We start from the raw sequence: 17,664 nt of genomic DNA, 5'->3' as shown, positions 1-17,664 counted from the left end.
GCATTCCAAGAAGAATGCTAAACTTTCTTTCATTTATCATTATGCTTGGGGTATGCAAAAGAATCTTCTCAATCTTTACCAGTAGCAAATACCTTGTTGTTTATGACTACATAAATCAGAGGGTGTAGACACCAAACCTATAAAACTTGTTTCTGGCAAGATCAAACTATTAATTGAACTAGACAGCTGCTGTATAACACAAGTTAAATGAACCATCCCCAGCCATGATACAAGAAAACAAACATCATTGAGATACAAGTAAGAATCGTTCACACAACTTGTAAACACAGTGAGCAACAAAGCAAAATTACCAGATGGTGTTTGTGTGATCTTTTCTGATGCCTCACTGTGGGGAAGAATTGACCCCTGGATTCTTGAAGGCTATGCCTAACAAAGAAGAAAAGCTCTTAAGTATGGACCTATAGGGAGATGTGGGAGTGAGGGGGGAAGAAAGACAGAGAAAGAGAGAGAGAGACAGAGATTGGGGGGAGGAAGGGAGAAAAAGAAAGAGAGCGTGCCTTTCACCTGATTGCCAGTAGAAAGATTCATTACTACCCCATCATCACTTTTTTTTTTTTTTTTGGTCACAGTAACTCAGGTAGGCCATGATAAAATATAGAGAGGCTGTAATTTGCTTTGTAGAAGAACTAGCTATCATCTTGTTGAAATTATGGAAACTTGAGATATTAAGAGACTTAGTCACTTTTCCCTCTGTCCTGATACACAAATTAATTTTTGGTGCTCCAAGTATTTCCTTATTTATTGCTTATGGCCTCTCAACTTCCCATTTTTAGGATTCTAGATGATTAAATAATTACAAATAAGTTATAGGAAATTTTTCAGCTGCCTCACTTCAACTCTGACAAGCCATGATCTTTTCTGAAACAGACTCACCCTAATACAGAAACACTAACTTAGGAAAAATTTCCAAATAAATTACTGACAGTAGCCTCAGGAAAGGTTTAATTTTTTTTACCTGCTCCGCCACCCTGAAGCTGCTGACCTTTCCAACCAAATCTCTAGCTCCTCTTCTGTGTGCTATGCTGTACTAAGGGAGAAAAGCTCTACACATTTACTCACCCCAAGCTACCTGAATCTGCCAAGAATCCAAAGGAATGTCCTTCTCTTGTACTGGGAACAGTAACCAAATCTACATTCTCATCGCTTCAGAAAAGTGTCAATTAAATGTCACTTTATGGCTCTATTCACTATGCCTTTTCTTTCTTTTTTCTTTTTCTTTTTTTTTTTTAATTAAAACTTTTTTGTAAGGTCCGAGCTAGCTTTCTGGAGGATCTCTGGATGGGCTTTGGTCTTAGCAGCAGAGTCATCATGAGGATAGTCAGGGATAGAATCTGGAATCTGGAGTCTGTGAGTCTGAGATCTAGTTTGAGCACACACTCTGTCTGTCTCCAGTCCTCTCAGCCCTTAATTATCTTGGTACAATTACATCACTACAGCACGCAGAGCATGTGCCAACTATAGAACCATACATCACCATATCATACTAAGTATTAAGTATATGTGACCTAGAGAATCATTATCTCATCAATCACACTGAGTAAATACCCTGCTATAAGCATCTTTGCTTCAAGTATACTTTTCCAGAGTTCTCCCACTATCTACTGTCCTCTACACTTTTTATTTACAAAACAGATGCATGAGTAATTTTTCAACACTGACCCTTGCAAAGCCTTCTGTTCCAAATTATACCCTTCTTCTCCCCACCTCCTACCTTAGATGGCAGGTAGTCCCATACATGTTAAATATGTTAAAATATATGTTAAAGTCAATATATGTATACATATTTATACAGTTATCTTGCTGCACAAGAAAAATCAGATCAAGAAGAAAGGGGGAAAAATGCAAGCAAACAACAACAGAAAGAGTGAGAATGCTATGTTGTGAAACATACTGTTCCCACGGTTCTCTCTCTGAGTGTAGATGATTCTCTTCGTCACTGAACAAGTGGAATTGTTTTAAATTATCTCAATATTGAAGAGAGCCACATCCATCAAAATTGATCATTGTATAGTCTTGTTGCTGCCATATACAATGATCTCCTGGTTCTGCTCATTTCACTTAGCATCAGTTCATGTTAAGTCTCCCCAGAGCTCTCTGAAATTCACTATTTCTTTTCAAAGCTATGCTCTTCCCCCATTATCACACAGACCAACAGATGTAGTCCTGCCCCTATTACAATGTAAGCTTCTTGAGGGCAGAGGCAGGCAGGGATAGGGAATAGATCTCTGATTTTACTGGTCTAGAAAACTGTCACATGAGGAAAATCCTATCAATGTAGATCAGATCCTTCCCTGTAACTTATAGAAACAGATAAGTTGCCTTAAGCATTGAGAGGTTAAATGATTTGCCTGGGATCACAGTCAGTAGGTCTCAGAGATAGCACGTGAATCCATATCTTCGTAGTCTCAAAACTGACCTTCTATTCACTATGCTACATGGCCTATTATACTCTTCTCATTACTGTTTCATTTGAAATAGGATTTATAATACTGTTGAGGGTACCACCATTTTTTCTAGTTACCCAAGTTCAGCAATCTAGTTGTCACCCTCAACTCCTCATTCTCTCTCAATAGTATCTTCTTCTTCCTTTTCCTTCTCCCCTCATGGGCTTCCCATATGCCATCTGATGTCAAGGCACGCTGACACTTCTGTAGCATTAATTACATAAGGCTCCCTTCTCTCTCCTGGCACTACTCTCACCCACATTTCAGGCTTTTATCACCTTATTAACCTGGACTACTACAATACCTTGCCACAAGTCTCATTTCACTCCAGGTCATGTTCCACTCAGTTATCAAACTGATCTTTCTAAAGAGAAGATCTATCCATGTCATTGCACTCTCCAATAAATTCTACTGGCATCCTCTATCACCACCATGATTAAATAAAAAATCCTGTCTGGATTTTAAAGTCTGACCCCTTCCAAATCTTCTTCTCCCCTTCATGGACTCTGTGATTCATGACACTGTCATTGCTGTTTTTCCCACAAGACACTCTATGTCCAGACTTGGGGAATTTCTACTGGCTGTCCTGTAATCTACTTCTTCCTCTTCTCTGCCTCCTGGATTTCTCTGGATTTTTTGGGTCCAGCTAAAATTCTACCTCGGACAAGAAACCATTCTTAATTGCCCTCACATCAGGGTCTTCTTTCTATTGATTATTCAGAATTTATGTTGTCTATATTTCGTTTGTACATAATTATTTTCAAGGTATCTCCTTCATTAGATTATGAGATGTTTGAAAGCACAAATTATTCTTTGCTTTTCTTTGTATTTCCAGTCCTTAGCACAGTGCCTGGGACACAGTAGGTACTTAAATGTTTGTTGATTTGACTTTATAAATGGCTGGGTATCTGTAGAGGGTCACAGATAATGGGGGAACTCTGGGTGAGGTATAAGACCCTTCAGCTCAGAGGGAACCTGCTGACAATGTCTGGTTTGACTCCCCATCTCCCCTAAGGGCTCTTGCCCTTCCTGAGAAGTCAGGGGGCAGTGACTGAGAAGTCAGTGTTGTGATTGAAGAAGAGTGACAGCAAGTGGCAGAGTCATCTACATCTAATAGCAAGTTGTTCATGTGGGTGCATAGTATATACTTGGCGCATGCCCAGGGTTGTTTTTGTTATATAAGGATATGAGGGTATAAAAAGGGGAAAGACCTTGTAATAAATGGACTCCATTTTTCCACCATCCTCAGGAGTCCCACCTCATCACTTCTTCACTAGGAAGGTATATTTTAATCACCCCACAGTGGGGCTCTAGAAAGCAATGGTACATTTTGTCACCCCAACTTGGGGGTTCTAGAAAGCAGGACTCAATATTTTAATCACTCCAGCATGGGGCCTCTAGAAACTAGGACACAACAGATATCACAGCATAAATGTGGTTTTTCCTGTTGATAAAATACATTTATGCAATAAGTGTGTATGTGAGCGTATTGTGTATTTGCTTTATAGCTGTGGAATAAAAGCAAATTAACACATGTCAACTAACAACAATAACAGTAGCTGACTGACATTTATATAGCCCTTTAAGGTTTCCTAAGCACTTTATATATAGCATCTTATATATTCTTCACAAGCACTTTGTGAGGTGGATACTGATATTCCCATGTTATAGGATCAGACTTGCCCCAGAGTTACATAGCTAGCCTCAAGGAGAAGATTTGAACTCAGACCATGCTATTTGTACTTTTTTCATTTCTCTATGTTGCTTTCCTAATACTACTACAAAATACACTCAACTTCTGCTACAACTTGTAGCAGGAGAGGAAGACATTCCAAAAAATTAAGTTATTTCTAAGTACTGGTTACCTTAAAATTTTAATGAACTACTGTACACATGACCCAAGAATAGCTCAACTAAGGAGTAAATTGATATCTAACATCTGTGCTGATATAACAATTTTTTTCCCCTGCATAAACATTTTTATTCTTAATATTTGTGGTGATAATTTCCTTAAATTTTTCTCTCAAAACTTTATTCAGATGGCAATTTATAGTTCTATCACTACCACTAGTGTGTATATACTTTTGCTCTGTAGTCTAAGAAATTGCAGGACTCATGAATCATAGATATTGCCAAAGGAAAGTGCCAGAAGTCCTCAAGTTAATACTTCTATTTACAGCAAGCAATGCTTACATGGAAGGTTTGCATCTGATCCCAAGTTTCCACTCTTGTTAAAGCTCTTCCTCTAGGTGAAGAAAAAAGATAGCAATGGCAGTTTCTACTATCAGAATGGGTTGGCCTTTATTAAAAAAAATACTATTTCTCATATAATCTTTTAAGCATCGGTAGTGGAAATCTTCAGAAATGTATTTCTTAAAGGCAAAAACCTTAAGACTCTAGGAAGGTTTTTGCTTATTTCATAAGTGTGTTCCTTTTCAAAAAGGTATTAAGTACTTCGTACAATGCAAAAACTTCTAAGAAACCAATGTCTTTCACTGGTCCAATAAAGGAAGAACAAAAATCCAAATTCATTAAAAATTCTTTAACAATGTCTTCTACTGAGAATGCTTGTAAATCTCAACTTGTCCTTGTTTTTAGTGAATCTCTTTTTCCTTGTTATTTTCCTACTGTGTGTGGATGATTTTCCTTGGAATCTAAATGCACATGGGACTGCATTTGATGATACCTTTAATTTAGATATGCAAACCAGGGCCCAGCTAGCACCAATAAAATAAATTCATTGCCTGCTTCCTTCTCTCCCTCCTTCTTTTCCTTCTTTCCTTTGTTCCTTCTTTTCTCTCTGCACAAACAGTGCACAGCAAACAAAAATAAGCAAATCAAATCTCTAATGCCCCAAGTAACATTATACACACATTTAAATGAGAGTCAGATGCCAGAATTATCCTATTATGGATTTAAAACATATCTAGTTTTTTAAAAATCAGTCTATATTAATGGCATTTCTTTATTCTGAAAGAAAGAGTACAAAGAGTTGTAGCAAGTGATTTTTGATAATTTAATGCACAATTTTACTGTTTAAGAAAATGACCAGACCACAGTTCACCACAAAACACCAAACAAATAACTGAAATTATTTACCTCTAAAGAGGTTAAATGTAGCTTCATTAGAGAGAAAGATAAACACAACCAAGCAATAAACAAGCACAGGGTAGTACTGAACTTGAGAAGTCCAACATTTGAGTTCCAGCTCTACCATTTACAGGCTTCATAACAGTTAGCAAAGTGACATAACCTCATCTGCAAAATAGGGATAATTATAATTTTACTGTTTCCTTAATAGGGTTGTTGTGAGGGAAATGCTTCAGAAACTATAAACAGGAACTGCTGCTATTACGCCCTTGAATGTTGTGCAGCTAATATTTAAAAGCTGGGATGTGATTCACTCTTAATGACAGGAGGATACAACCATAATAAAAACCTTAGAAGAATCTGCCTGACAGAGGAAAGTCATGTGAAATTTGCTTTGAATCTACCTATAAGGCCTCAAGACAGAGGCTGTTCCCATGGGTAGGTACAGCATGTGTTTTATTTCTTCCTCATATTATTTATACTGTTTTGTGCCTTAGCGTTGCTGTTTAAAACTAACATAGCTCAGGGTCAAATCTAAGACTTTTCGCCCAAAGAATTGCTAGTTTGGAAAAATTTCCCTCAACACTTTTTTTTTTTTTTTTTTTTTAAAACAGGGTGGGGGAGTGCACACAGGGTACTTGAAGCTATACTCATTTCATGTTTTGAACTGATGAGGCTAGAATTGTAACATTGTCTCTGATGGAAATTTAAAAATCTCTGCAGCTAATAAATCTAAAGTGACAGACTATCTCATTTCTTCTGGTCTATTTTCCCAAAGAACCCTAAATATTGTCACTTGTCTGGAAACTTAAACAAATAATTGTGAATCTTTTCAATCACAATTTGTCTTTACTGGGTTTACATTACTGATAAAGAATAAATAAGTAACTGTTTCATAAATCTCCACTAATAAAGAATTAGATGTTGTATTTTCCCAAAATTTTCTTAACAGAAGTTTCTGTCAAGAAATAAATAGCAACAAAGTGGTACAGTGGATAGAGCACCAGCCCTGAAGTCAGGAGGACCTGAGTTCAAATCTGACCTCAGACATTTAACACTTCCTAGCTGTGTGATCCTGGGCAAATCACTGAGCCCCAATTACCTCAGAAAAAAAAGAAAAGAGAAATAAATGAGATTCCTATAAGGACTGGTAAGTACCCTAGGTTCCTCAACTAATCTGAGCTAAACATATATCATTCAATTACTAAATAAGACCATTTAAATTTAAATCTTACAAAAATCAGGTTAGAAAATTCTTATGGGATATATTTGGGGTGCAAAGAACACAGGGCACATGAAGGCAAAATATAATGTATAATTTATGCATTATAAGTCATAATGCATAAATTACAAATGAAATTAAACATAAATGTGTTATAAGATTCAGAGTTTAAAAGAATGTCCAGAGATCATCTAGTTTATTTTCTTATTTCACAGATGGGAAATCTGAGGCCCAGAAAGTCTAAATGATCTGAGTTCATACAATACAAGGAGTAAGCTTTCTAACTTCTAATCTTGTGCTTTCTAAATATATTACACTTTGTTCCAACTTTAAAAGAATAAGAATAATTAGCCCAATTAATTTTAAATCCAAGATACCAAGAAAGGCTTATTTTTAATTAATGAGGGATATAATTTCATTATAATTCCTTTCTACTTCTACTGCTACCACTCAGGTCTTGAATGCCACTATTTTAAATAGACAACTGCAATTAGCCTCCAAATTAGCATTTTAGTTTGTGGTCTCTTTTTGTCCTAATCTATCTAATATGCAGACATCTAACAAATCAATTGTTCTAAAGTGTAATTTCAGTCATGTCATATTCTTCCTCAAAAAGCTATGGAATTAAGTCTAGACTCCTCAAACTGGCATTCAAGTTTCTACATAATTTAGCCTGACCCCAGCTTTCAAGTATTTGGCTTCTATTCTCTATCCAAACATCCCTCTAAAGCCCAAGAAATCAAATTCCTTGCTATCCTGCTTTATGGAGTGAGTATTGATTCTATTCCTATTAAAAAAAAATTCTTTTTTTCAGTCCCAAATTTCATCGCTCCCTCTAGCCCCTTTATAATCTCAAGTAATGATAATATAAATAACAATAGCTAACATTTATATAGTCTTTAAAGTTGATATTAGTATTAGCCCCACTTCAGAAATGAAATAAATGAAGATGAAAAAAGCTAAGTGACTTGCCCAAGGTAATGCTTCTGTGACTTTAGGACTCACAAAGCAGCTACTAAACTTGGACCATGTAATACTAGGATTAGGGGGATAAACATGAATTTCTATCCTTCATAAATCTGTGTCTTCTTAAGGAGTTCACTTCTCCCTTATCCATAATACCTGGGCCCAGAGCCAGGTTCCTGGCACCGACTTAACAAACTTAGCTGATAGCCTTGAGTCCCAGTTTCCGGTAAAAAGGTGATCAAGAATTTGTGGGGATCAAAAGAGAGAACATCAAAGTGGTCTGAGCACTGTCTATATCTGCATGTAGTTTTGTTTTCTATCTATCTATAAAACACCCAAGCGTCAGGTGTTAATGCCACTTTCTCTGTGCCTCTCTCACGACTTGCAATGGGATGTTTTATCCTGGAAAAATTGCGAGATTGGTCCTTCATCAGACCAGAAACCTCAGGCACATAAAGCTTTTTTAGTAACCCCTGAATTCCCTAGCCTGGTGCCCCAAACAGAGGAGAAACTTAGGTTTGTTACTGAATTACAGAATAGACGCTACTTAAAAAATAAAAATATCTTATAAACTGCCCTGTTTACTTATTACTGCAGTTCTCATTTCATACTCTGGGAGGCAGCAATTTCTAAGGTGTGGGGCAGTTAAGTTAAATCTTATGCCATCAGAAGGGAGAATAAAAATTACTTTTAAAATGGTTTTGAAACGATTACTTTTGTGGAGGAAAAATTTAACTTTAATCTTTGTAGGTGCTAAAACCCAATGTTATAAATTATTTTGATTGGTTAAAATTATAATGTATTATAGAGTAGATGAGGGAATATATTCATGCAGCCTTTTTAGTAAAGTTGTACGTGTAAATTAAAACAAGGCACGGCAAAGTCCTAATTTTATGACAGATTTAGGAAATATTTACTTTATCCAAAAGAATTAAGGGTTAAATTCAAGGAGAATCTTATTAATAAACAAAGTATGATTTTGAATCTTGAAAACACTTCTTAAAAGGAAGGGATATGCAATAAATAGATTGAGATTATTAATACCAATTTGTTAAAAATCCAGAATGGTAAGTTTTTTGTTTCCAAGAAAACAACTTAAATATCTAGAGTTATGATAGCATTTGCTATCTTAAAAAAAGTGTGCCAGAAATATCTTGCCACATATTTGGAATTAATTTGAGGAAATAATGAGAGTCTGTCTGTTTAGTAATTTCATAAAATGTGCTTTGTCTAGGTTTTAAAATGAAAACACATTATAATTCTGAAAAAATAAAGGTCTAAATGATTGTATTTACAACAGATATTTAAAAGTTAAGTAATTTCTAGAAACGTAAAAATGTATGTGTTTGAAGACTGGTATGGAAGGCTTTGAAGGTCAAACAGAAGATTTTGTATTTACTTCATGAAACAAGAAATCACTAGTTTATTGCCTACGAGAGTGACATGGTTGGACATGAACTTGAGGAAATACCTTTAATGGCTGAATGGAAGAAGGATGGAAATGAGGAGAGACTTAGGGTAGACTGACCTACCATCAGGATATGAAATATTCCAGTTGTGAGAAAATGAAGATCTACATGATAGTGGCAGTAGTGTCAGAAGAGAAAAGGGACCAGATATAAGAAATGTAGCAGAAGTTAATCCAACAGGCCCCAACACCAGCTTGGGTTGGGTGGTGGAGAGGGGGGAGTGAAAGATAATAATGATAATTCCTAGGCTGCAAGCTTGAGGGACTGAAAAAATGGTGTTCTTTGAAGTAATGGGAAGGGCAGAAAGGGGGGAAGTTTTAAGGCAGAGGCTGGAGCACACAGGTAGACTTGGGAATCCTTAGCACAGAGATGGTTACTAAAACCATGGGAAGTGATGAGAACACCAAGGGAAGCACTCTAGAGAGAAGACTTGGGGCAGAACCCTTAAGGATGCGTAGGGTTAGTGGGAATGTGATCTGGATGAGAATCTAGGAGATGGAGGAGTGGTCAGATAGGTAAGAGAACCAGGTAATTGGTATCCCAAAATCCTAGAGAGAAGAGTTTTAAGGAAAAGGTGATCAACAGTCTCAAAGGCTGCAGAAAGGTCAAGGAAAACAAGAACTGTGAAAAGGCCACTGGAATTAAGTGGTAACTAATTCATGGTAACTAAGCACTCATTGCTAACTTTGGAGAGAGCAGTTTCAGTGGAATAATAAGATTGCAAGCTGGATTGTAAGGAGATAAAAAGAGGAGGAGAGGAAAATTTAAGTACCTATTGCAGATGGTGCAATATTTGATGCAGAGGGCAGAAGAGATGTAGGATGAAAGAGGGAAAAGAAAGATCAAGTGAGGATTTTATGGAGCTAATATTAAAAAATACTATTCTTGAATCATCATGTGTGATCTTGGAAAATCAATGTCTTTATGACTGTAATGGAACATTAATGCATTGTGACCAATGATACAAATAAAGAATTCATAGAAACCTGGGAAAACTTTTTTGAACTAATGCAAAATGAAGTAGCTAAACTTGGGGAATAATAATAAACAATAATGTAAAAGAAAACACTGAAAATTTCAGAACTTAGTACAATTTGTTGTCCAATTCTGACTCCAAATAACTGATCAAGGAGACAATCCCACCTCTTCAGCGAGAACTAGGCTGTCACATATAATCAATTTGACTGCTTATTTGGCTTAACTGTATTTTTGTTAAAGGAGAGTGTTCTTTGGGGAAGGAAGATTACTGGAAAATGACATCAGTGTAAAAATAAGCATCAGTAGGACATTCATTAAAATAAATGCTTAAAAAATGAAGTCACAATCTTTCTGGCCTTCAATTTCCCATTCTGAAGACCAGCATTATCCTTGTCTTTCTTTATTTCTTAGGAATGTTATTAGAATAAGGTAAATATGGGAAAGCATTTTCAATTAAGTCTTGATTATAACATGAACAAACTTTTAACTTATCAACTTATAAACAACAACCATTTTAATGGAGGCAATCTTATAGAAATGGCAGCAAAATGTAAGTGATTCAATTTTAAACAGATTTTTAAAAAATCAATTACATTAAATTAATGAAGTTTAATAATAACATAATTTGCAAAAGACTGCAAACAACTTCAGGATAAATGAAAAGAGTATCTCAACATGGTTGCTATAGAACAGAGAGAGTCCCAAATCTGAAATGTTTATTTTTCTCTAAGTTTCCATGATATTTACATATAGTACCTACCAATTAGATATCTATAAAAGCAAAACAAAACAAAAAAACAAACTTTAAGTGTTTTTGATGAATCAATCACTGGTTAGATGATTCTTTCAATTGCTTTGAAGTGTGGAGTCTTTCAATTTTTCAAAAACACTTCAGTAAAAACCTCTATAAGAACTCTGCAATTATTTTTTTCAAAATGGAACAAATGGCACCCCAAAATTCAAGGATTATTTTTTTTTAATTTGTATTTGAGGCATATCACTTCTTACTTAGTGAGAAGAACATAGCTATTTAATATGGGGAGTATAAATGGAAAAAAAAAATAAATACAATACTTTTATAAGATGCTTCACAATTCAATTCTCCCCATCCTACTGTTAGCCAGCATGCCTAGGGAATTGTTCCTCTTTGTATTTTCATTTTTAAAATGTGGGTTTTTTTTAAAAAATAATTATGTGTTTAATTTACAAAATGTCTATGTAATTCTACTAGGATGACAGAACCAGTTTAAAAACTTATCTCACAAATTACATAGGGTACCTTAGGACCACCAGAAGTAAATATGAATTAGAGAGAGACAAGATATGGTAGATAGTAAGGTGACCCTGAAGCGAGGATGACTTAAGTTCAAGTCCTGCATATGACTAATACTGGTTATGTGACACCTTCCCTCTCCCGACCCAGGTAAATATTTAACTCTGCAGCCCTTCTGAAATCATATCTATACAAGGAAAGAGAGTTTTCCACATTGGTGAAATCACAGGCTCAGTTAACAATCTTTATCCTAGTGGAGTATATTTGTGTTTCTTCTTTAGGGTATTCAAAATGACATCTGTGAATGTTTCGTCATCAGACTTGACTATTGACACTTTGCTCTTATTTTTATTTTGTGGGGTTTTTTTCCTGATTATACCCAATTATCCATGCTCAGCCATTGATTTAAAGATGCAGAATAGATTTTCTTTTTAAATACTAAGAATATAAATGAATGTTGTTCATTTTAAGTCAAGCTGAAAGATCTTGCTATATATTCTTTTCTGATATTACGTTAGGATTCTTACAAAGTGATAAGTCAGTTGTCTAATTTTAGCATCACACTTAGCAGTTCTCTACTTCAGAGTTCACACCTTTGTTCACACGTTAGCATTCGAGATTCACAAGTCAAGAACCCACAATCCCTCTTTCTCAGAGGAGGAGTCAATCTTTGAGTTCACACCTTTAAAAGAGCATATAAAAGGACAAGCACTAAAGACTTTGAGAGATTGAGAAAGCAAGAGTCAGTGGAGGAGATTGAGAAGCCAGAGACTGTAGTCAGGCAGAACTGGGGATTCGAAAGAAGAGAGAGAAGGAAAGCTAACTGGGCTATTTTGGAAGAGACAATAAAAGGACTGGACTTTAATCCCTGGCTGCATTTGAGGTGATTATTACACTGAACTGAAACTAAGGCTGCCTCCAGAAGCCCCCCCAAGAAATCTGCTCCCAGAGAATGATTATATTTGAGAGAAGAGAACACTACAACATTATAATTTTCTTCCTCCCCAAAATCTCTTAAACTGCTTCATAGAATCCCAGGGGACTGTGAAAGACAGTTTGAAAACATTGGAGTAATCTAACTTCCTGATTTTATAGATGGGAAAATTGAGGCTCAGAAGTTAAGTGATTTACTTAAGTTTATAAAAGTAATTAGTAGCAGAAAGAATCTATTTCTCCTCACTCCCAGGGTCAGTATTCTTTCCCTTTTAATAAACCAATAGACTTTGGATATATACCAAAGACTACTTCTTCTTCCTTCTATTATAGGAAAATATATCCAAAGTGGCACTAAGAATGATCAAAATAATTCAACTGAAGGTAAAATTAATGAATATCACTTTATAGGCTTTTCCCAAACTAAAGCTTATTAATGGTACAGATACAAAAGGCAGCAGTATATTGAACAGTTGAGCTTCCAAGTCAAAAGCTTGGTTAAAATTCCACCCCTATTTGTATCAGATATGTAGCTCCCAGCAAATCAGTTAACTCTTGGTACTCTGAGTAGCTCTTTAAAATTATGATCAGCAGAGTGCTAACTTGTATTGGGAGGAGTTTCTTCACCTGTGAGCTTCCCATACTCAAGAAATTACTGGTCCAGTTCCTATCCCAAATGATATGCATGGCACTAGCAATTAAAAGTGATTACCAGCTAAAAGTAGGGCTTGTTTTCTCTTTTTAGTCTCACCATGCAATGGATAGTAGGAAAAATCACTCTAGGGCTAATTTTTGAGTGGAAGTGCTTCTTGTCCATAAGAAAACAACCATTTTTCTAGGAGATGCCTAATTTGCTCCTGAAAAGGCTCTCAGTGAATCTTAGGTAACAGGGTAATAGTCTCTCTTGAGTGTCTAATCGGTATTTTTTATTGGATTAGACATCCCATGGATTTATGAATAATCTTGCAATCAATTATGTTTCAGGAAAACTACACTTACTTCAACAGTTCCAAGGTTTTGTGATCCAGGGAAAGCCGAGGGTTTCCAGTCAAGTCTAGTTCTTGTAGCTTTGAAGGCAGATTTTCAGGTAATGTGATTTCACTTAGTTCATTACAGCTCAGGTCCACACACTAAAGGAACAAGAGAAAACAGTTAAGAAAGGAGAAAAATTTGGAAATTGGCCAGTTCTATCACAAGGTCCTACCCTTTTTTTTGATTAATCAGGTCATAGGTAAGACCATTCAGTACTTTAAAAGAGGCTGAATCTGGCAAAATCAGACAGTTTGTTTACTGCTCTGCCATAAATACATAAAGCAGCCTTTAAATTAATTGCAATCTAATTAAATACAATGTAAATGTTTTTTTTTTTTGGTACTTTTTCCTTAGATCACAGAATCACAATTATGCTACACACTCTTCATTTTTTCCTTTTTAAAAAAATTGTTAATTTTAATTAAACATCAACAGAAATATTCCAAAATACAACAGATTCTCTACTGCCCACACAATCTTTGCAGCTGTTTTGATCATAGAGGTTGTGGTTACAAATAAGACACTACCAAATTACAACTTATAACAGACATTGTACTCAAAATGAGGGAACTATCCATTTATAAAATGAAAGGGCATGCTTCCAAAAAAGATACAATAAATAACTGGTTCAGTGAAATACAGCAGATAAAACTATTATCTGGACTTGCCATTTAATAGATCACACTAATCTGCAAACATAAAGCCATACTGAATAGGGAATGAATATTGTCACATCAATGGAAATTTACCTGGATGACAGAGAAAGCAAGGATATAAAATATGCTAAAACACAATGAACTGAAAAGATAACTGATAAGTAGCCAACATTCTCTACCTAGATAATCTAGCTTTTGGGAATATATTAGTTCACAGTAATGAAGAAGGGTTAAAGAAAAAATTAAATTTCTGAATAATGCAAAATTACTTAGAAATCTAAAACAGGTTACAAAAACCTGTACAAAAGTTTTGTTTAAAATTCCCTTTTAAAAGACTTACATAATTATGGACAAGAAATCTAGGCAAAGTGAAAATCAACACTTGACACAGTAATATATTTGTGTAAGAAAGAAATAATTCTTCTCCATGTCCCAAAAGACCAATGATGGTGGATGACTGTTTTTAAAAAAATTAAAATCCAAATTTCTTAATTTGACAGTCAAGACTTTCCACCTCTGCTCCTGTCCTTCCTTCTAGCCTTATCACTATTTACCCTATTCCTGTAGTTTTACTGTTTACAAAATAAACTCTATGCTTTTGTTCACCAAATTCTCCATAACCAGAAAGCCCTTCTCCTGCCATTCAAGGCCTATTTTAGGCCAGGATAAACCAGGGAGTCTTGAGTTAACTCCACGATACCACAACACTAACAGTGGTTATAAACCAAGACACCAAGAGGAGACCTTTGTTTGGGCTTCTGTACCTTTGTCTTCAGGTGAGAAATAGCTGTGAATTCTTTGGCAAGAAAAACAGAGAAAGTTTTGAGACACTGGTAGAGAACTCCTAGAATCTCAGTGAATTTTCCTGCCAGTACTTTTTTACTTGCTTTCACTTTCCTGGCCTGCGTTTTGCTTGGAGGTAGTTGGGTGTTTTTCTTAAAGGGTTCTTTGTGAGTGATCTATTGCACCAGAGAAGAAACCATAACTAGAAGAGGCCCAATTCCGATGTCATCTCCTCCAATAAGCCTTTCTTAGGCTCCTCAGCTGCAAATAATTTAGTTGTCTATGCTTTCATAGTATTGTGTTTAGATCTTTCCTACAACACTGTTGTTCCTTATATAGTTAAACTGTATAATAGCTTTCTCCCCTATTGGAGATAGCATGTTATAATGAAAAGTATCATGGATATGATGTTAGAAAGACCTGTCTTAGAATTCTGCTACTGACTTTTGCCAACTACTAGTGTTATTGTAGACAACGCATGAAAATATAGTGCTTTAAGGTTTACAAACCCTTTATATATTTTCATTTTATTCTCACAATAATACTATAAGACTAAGGTATCAAACAAAAATAAGTGGATTTCTATAGGTTAAATATTGGCTTAGAAAATCACAAATTAACATTAACCTATGGTGTATTTTTCTTTATTACATTAAACATTTGCCAATTACATTTTAATCTGGGCATATTAGAGAGTTCTGGTTGGGTTTGCCATATCTACGTTAAACATTGTTCTTCAGTCCTTTTTTCCAAATCCTGACAGATGAAGACAGATGAAGAAAATGAAGCTCAAAACAGTTAAGTTCTTTGTTTGCCAGTTAACAACATGATCAACCCAGCTCAGAGGAAGGATTTAAACCCAGAACTTCCCTGATTCAAGGTGCCATGCTCTGGTCAATACATCTAGTACAGTGCTTTGCTCATAAAAGCAGTCAATAGATATTTGTTGAGCTGTATGAGTATGACTGGAATTGAAAATTGAGTCAGTACAGTGTAAATAAACAAACCTCATAAGATGAGGGACTAAACAGTTCTTACTTGCAACTGATGAAATTACACTGACCAAGGAAAACATAGACAAATCTGATTAGCTAAGTATCAACAATAGTTGTCAGGAATGAATTTCAAGAACAGAGATGCAAACTGATAAAATATATTGAAATAAAATAGTTAAAGAAAGTTCTGACAATGACAAGTGTATGTGTATATGCATAAGCACTTTACAGAAAAGGAAAAAAAACCTAAAAATTCTACCTCTGGCACTAAAAACAAAACCACTTAATATTGAGGGGAAAAACAAAAAGCCTATGATAAGTTCAAAGTTTTGCTGGGCGAGTTATGAAAATATCAAAATAAAGCCATTTCAGCAAACACAAAATTTAGCTGGTAGGCAGCTGAGGGTCTACTTAAAATCAGTTTTTGAACTCTCTAAGATAGAACTCTGCAATGTGTAAAGTTCTAGATCAATAAGAATTCTTATAACTTCTATCACTTTTGTACATTTCCACAGTGCTCTGTTCATTGCACCTTTCTGGATATAGTGACTCAAAGTTTCCTGATGACAGAGGCTTTGTCTTGCACTCATAAAATCGTTTTGGAGCTAAAATTTTGAAAGACAGAAAGACAGAAAGAAAGAAACAAAGAAAGAAAGAAAGAAAGAAAGACAGACAGACAGACAGAAAGAAAGAAGGAAAGAAAGAAAGGAAAGAAAGAAAGAAAGAAAGAAAGAAAGAAAGAAAGAAAGAAAGAAAGAAAGAAAGAAAGAAAGAAAGAAAGAAGGAAAGAAGGAAAGAAAGAAGGAAAGAAAGAAAGAAAGAAAGAAAGAAAGAAAGAAAGAAAGAAAGAAGGAAAGAAAGAAGGAAAGAAAGAAGGAAAGAAAGAAGGAAAGAAAGAAAGAAAGAAAGAAAGAAAGAAAGAAAGAAGGAAAGAAGGAAAGAAGGAAAGAAGGAAAGAAAGAAGGAAAGAAGGAAAGAAAGAAGGAAAGAAGGAAAGAAAGAAAGAAAGAAAGAAGGAAAGAAGAAAGAAGGAAAGAAAGAAGGAAAGAAGGAAAGAAGGAAAGAAAGAAGGAAGGAAAGAAAGAAGGAAAGAAAGAAAGAAGAAAGAAAGAAGGAAAGAAAGAAGGAAAGAAAGAAAGAAGGAAAGAAAGAAGGAAAGAAAGAAGGAAAGAAAGAAGGAAAGAAAGAAAGAAAGAAAGAAAGAAAGAAAGAAAGAAAGAAAGAAAGAAAGAAAGAAAGAAAGAAAGAAAGAAAGAAAGAAGGAAAGAAAGAAAGAAAGAAAGAAGAAAGAAAGAAAGAAGGAAAGAAAGAAAGAAGGAAAGAAAGAAGGAAAGAAAGAAGGAAAGAAGGAAAGGAAAGGAAAGGAAAGGAAAGAAAGAAAGAAAGAAAGAAAGAAAGAAAGAAAGAAAGAAAGAAAGAAAGAAAGAAAGAAAGAAAGAAAGAAAGAAAGAAAGAAAGAATGAATAACAACAACAACAGGCTAGGAGATTTGTCTAAAGTCAATCAGTTTGTAAATGGTAGACTTTTTCCTCTAGTGTCTTGCACATTTGGGCTCAGTAAATGCTTTCAGAAAAATTCAGTACCCTGTTATTATTTCCATCTCTGATATTCAAAATTATAAGATCCTAGGTAATGTAGCTCAATACCTTTATTTTGCAGATGAGGAAACTGAGGCCTAAAGAGTTGAAAAGACTCAACCCAGGTCATACAACTAGTAAATGGTAGCATGAAGAGTCAAATGCAGGTTTTCAGACTTCTATTCTAGCCTTCTTTCCATTACATAACACTGCTTCATTGTATTG

General features: G+C 35.1%; 1 protein-coding gene across 1 annotated transcript in view; it reads right to left on the bottom strand.

Moving 5' to 3' along the window:
• Positions 1-17,664, bottom strand: part of PHLPP1 (PH domain and leucine rich repeat protein phosphatase 1) — a 296,309-nt gene that overhangs the window by 16,481 nt on the left and 262,164 nt on the right. Inside the window, exon 13 of the mRNA XM_051969911.1 lies at positions 13,396-13,526. Coding sequence (XP_051825871.1) covers positions 13,396-13,526 — 131 coding nt within the window. The remainder of the gene's footprint in view (positions 1-13,395; positions 13,527-17,664) is intronic.

The sequence above is a fragment of the Antechinus flavipes genome, chromosome 1, assembly GCF_016432865.1.
Source record: "Antechinus flavipes isolate AdamAnt ecotype Samford, QLD, Australia chromosome 1, AdamAnt_v2, whole genome shotgun sequence".
NCBI classification, from domain to species: Eukaryota; Metazoa; Chordata; class Mammalia; order Dasyuromorphia; family Dasyuridae; genus Antechinus; species Antechinus flavipes.
The sequence above is the reverse complement of the archived record's forward strand: the minus strand, read 5'-3'. Positions and strand labels throughout refer to the sequence as shown.